The 2,603-nt window shown below is 37.2% G+C and overlaps 1 protein-coding gene across 1 annotated transcript in view; it reads left to right on the top strand.

The window, feature by feature from the left end:
• Nucleotides 1–2,603, top strand: part of Pus7 (pseudouridine synthase 7) — a 46,634-nt gene that overhangs the window by 17,845 nt on the left and 26,186 nt on the right. The window contains exons 7-8 of the mRNA XM_005358374.3: nt 262–373; nt 2,162–2,239. Of these exons, the coding sequence (XP_005358431.1) occupies nt 262–373; nt 2,162–2,239 (190 nt within the window). The remainder of the gene's footprint in view (nt 1–261; nt 374–2,161; nt 2,240–2,603) is intronic.

Here is a 2,603-nt window from a genome sequence, read left to right as displayed (position 1 = left end):
CAAAAAGCTCAGTATAGTTCATGCGGCTAGTTGTGCTTTATGATGTCAGGGTACATCTGACTGATGTAGACAGATACTGTCTAAGTGACTAGTTACAGAAATCTTAGTATGTATAGTTCATACGGCTAGTTGTGCTTTGTGTCAGGCTACATCTGATTGACTATTGAATGGTTCTGTATCATAAAGTGATCTCCATAGAGTTCATTTTTTTAAAAAAAAATTATTATGATATATATGACATTTAAGTTTTTTGTTTTTAAGATCCAAGAAAACATTCTTGGCCAAAATCTCGGGGAAGCTACTGCCACTTTGTTCTATACAAGGAAAACAAAGACACCATGGATGCCATCAATGTATTGTCCAAATATTTACGGTTAGTGTTTCATTCTTGTTCTTACACACAATCAGTAAAATAGGAATGTGTTCTCTCTTTCAGTGCCAGTGGGAAGAGATCAGTAAATGCCAAAAGTACTTCCTAATGGGAATGCTTGTGGGAAATAGATCAATAAACTTTTTATCCCTTTGTTAATAATTCAAGATAAGAGTTCTGGAAGTAAATAATTCACATACAATTAAGAGTTCCTAGTACAGTCAGGGAAAATACTGCAGAGATCACAGGTTTGGAGGCTAGGTGAAGTGCTATGATTTTTTGTGTGTTTGTGGTTTTAGTAGAGTGAAGGGATGGCTCATTGTTAAGACCACTGGCTGCTTTTCGATAGCATCCGGGTTTAATTCCCAGCACCCACATTATGGCCTATAACCATCTATACCTCTAGTTCCAAGGAACACAACACCTTTTTCTGGTCTCCAGGGGCACCAAGCGTGCTTGTGGTACACATTTAAATGTATGCAGGCAAACCCTCATACAGAAAAAAATATTTTGAAAAGAAATGTCTGTAGATACCACAGCAAATTTGTATTCTATGAAAATTTAACTCAGGTTAAACATTTCTATATAGCAAATGTGTTTTCAGATGAGCCAAACAAAGTAACCACTAAGTGGCTTACATAGCAGAAGTTAGTAATAATTCTCTCCCAGTTCTGTAACTGGGAAGTTCCAAGATCAGAATATGTAGTTTATTTTCTTTTGTTTTTGTTTTTGTTGTTTTGTTTTTTCTTTTTCTTTCTTTTTGTTTGTTTTTCAGACAGGGTCTCTACCCCTGTCTGTCCTGGAACTCCCTGTGAAGAGTCCGTCTGAGAAGCCACATTCTATCCTGGTCATCTCTTTCCAAATGTTATCTTATGTGGTGCTGGGAGTCAAGGCTTCTGCCTAGGAGTTTGAAGATAACACGGGTCAGCCCTGAATACCACACCTAATTAAATAACATTTCACTTTTTTTATTAGCTTCCTAAAAAAGTATGTGGTTTCTTGTTCCATCTTCAAGAGCGTAGACGGCCCTCCTAAGGATGTAGACAGGAGGAAACGGTTCCTCTAGGATGTACAGTTGAGATTTCTGGGAGTATGCAAATATTCCTCTGTAGAATTTTTTTTTTTTTCTTCTGTAGAATTTTGTATATTTCTATATCAGAACTATCTAGCTACTCCTTTAATCCCAGCACTCAGGAGGCAGAGGCAGGTGGATCTCTATGAGTTTGAGACCAGCCTGGTCTACAAAGGCAGTTCTGGAACATCCAGGGCTACACAGAGAAACTGTCTTGAAACACACAGACAGACGAGGGGGGTTGGGGGGAAGAACTATCCAGATTCCTGTTTTAGCATTTGGCTTTTTTTTAAAATACAGAGTTGTAGATTATATTTAAGGTAAAAAAAATTCACATTACTATAACTTCTTGAAAACTGAAGATATAAAATGTTCAAAGTGCTACATAATATCTCTGGAATATTTTCCCCTTTATTGTTACAGTTTTATGCAACTTAACAAATTGTTCTGACTATGGACTTTTGTTTTTGTTACTGTTTAGCCAAGTCTGAAAGCCAGGTGATTCCCTGACAGCCAGGAAGGCTGGGAATCAAGCCCTGCTAAGAAGGCAGCTGTTGCTGCTTTAATTTACATGTTTATTTAAATTTTTCTCAATAAAATCTTTACTAAAGTTTCTACTTATTCTCTTAGTATGTTAGTAAATGTATTTTGAAATAAGTTATTAGAAATGTGCTTTGGTTAACGTGTAACTTAGGAATGCTTTGATTCTGTCTCACCAGAGTGAAACCAAACATTTTCTCCTATATGGGAACCAAAGACAAAAGGGCCATCACAGTCCAGGAGATTGCTGTCCTCAAGTAAGTAGAGTTCCCCGAAATTGGCTCTGCAGAGGTCCTAGCACTCACTCCCTTCAGAGGCCTTGGGCTTGCTTTATGAAATTGACCACTTTCAACTTTATATGATATCTCTGCCTTTTACAAATGTTTTAGACATTTTTTATTGCATTTATTTATCTGTTTTATTATATTGTGTGCATATGTATACACACACTGTAGCACATTTGTTGAGGTCAAGGACATCTGGAGGCAGTAAGTTCTCTGCTACACTGGGTCCCTTGGACTGGACTCTGGTTGGTTGCAGATGCCTCTTATCTGCTAAGTCATCTTGCCAGCCCTGCTTTGCTTTTTTGTAAATAGTGTTTTTCTACTTCATTTTTTTTTT

This window comes from Microtus ochrogaster, chromosome 26 (assembly GCF_000317375.1).
Source record: "Microtus ochrogaster isolate Prairie Vole_2 chromosome 26, MicOch1.0, whole genome shotgun sequence".
Taxonomy (NCBI): Eukaryota; Metazoa; Chordata; class Mammalia; order Rodentia; family Cricetidae; genus Microtus; species Microtus ochrogaster.
The sequence above is the reverse complement of the archived record's forward strand: the minus strand, read 5'-3'. Positions and strand labels throughout refer to the sequence as shown.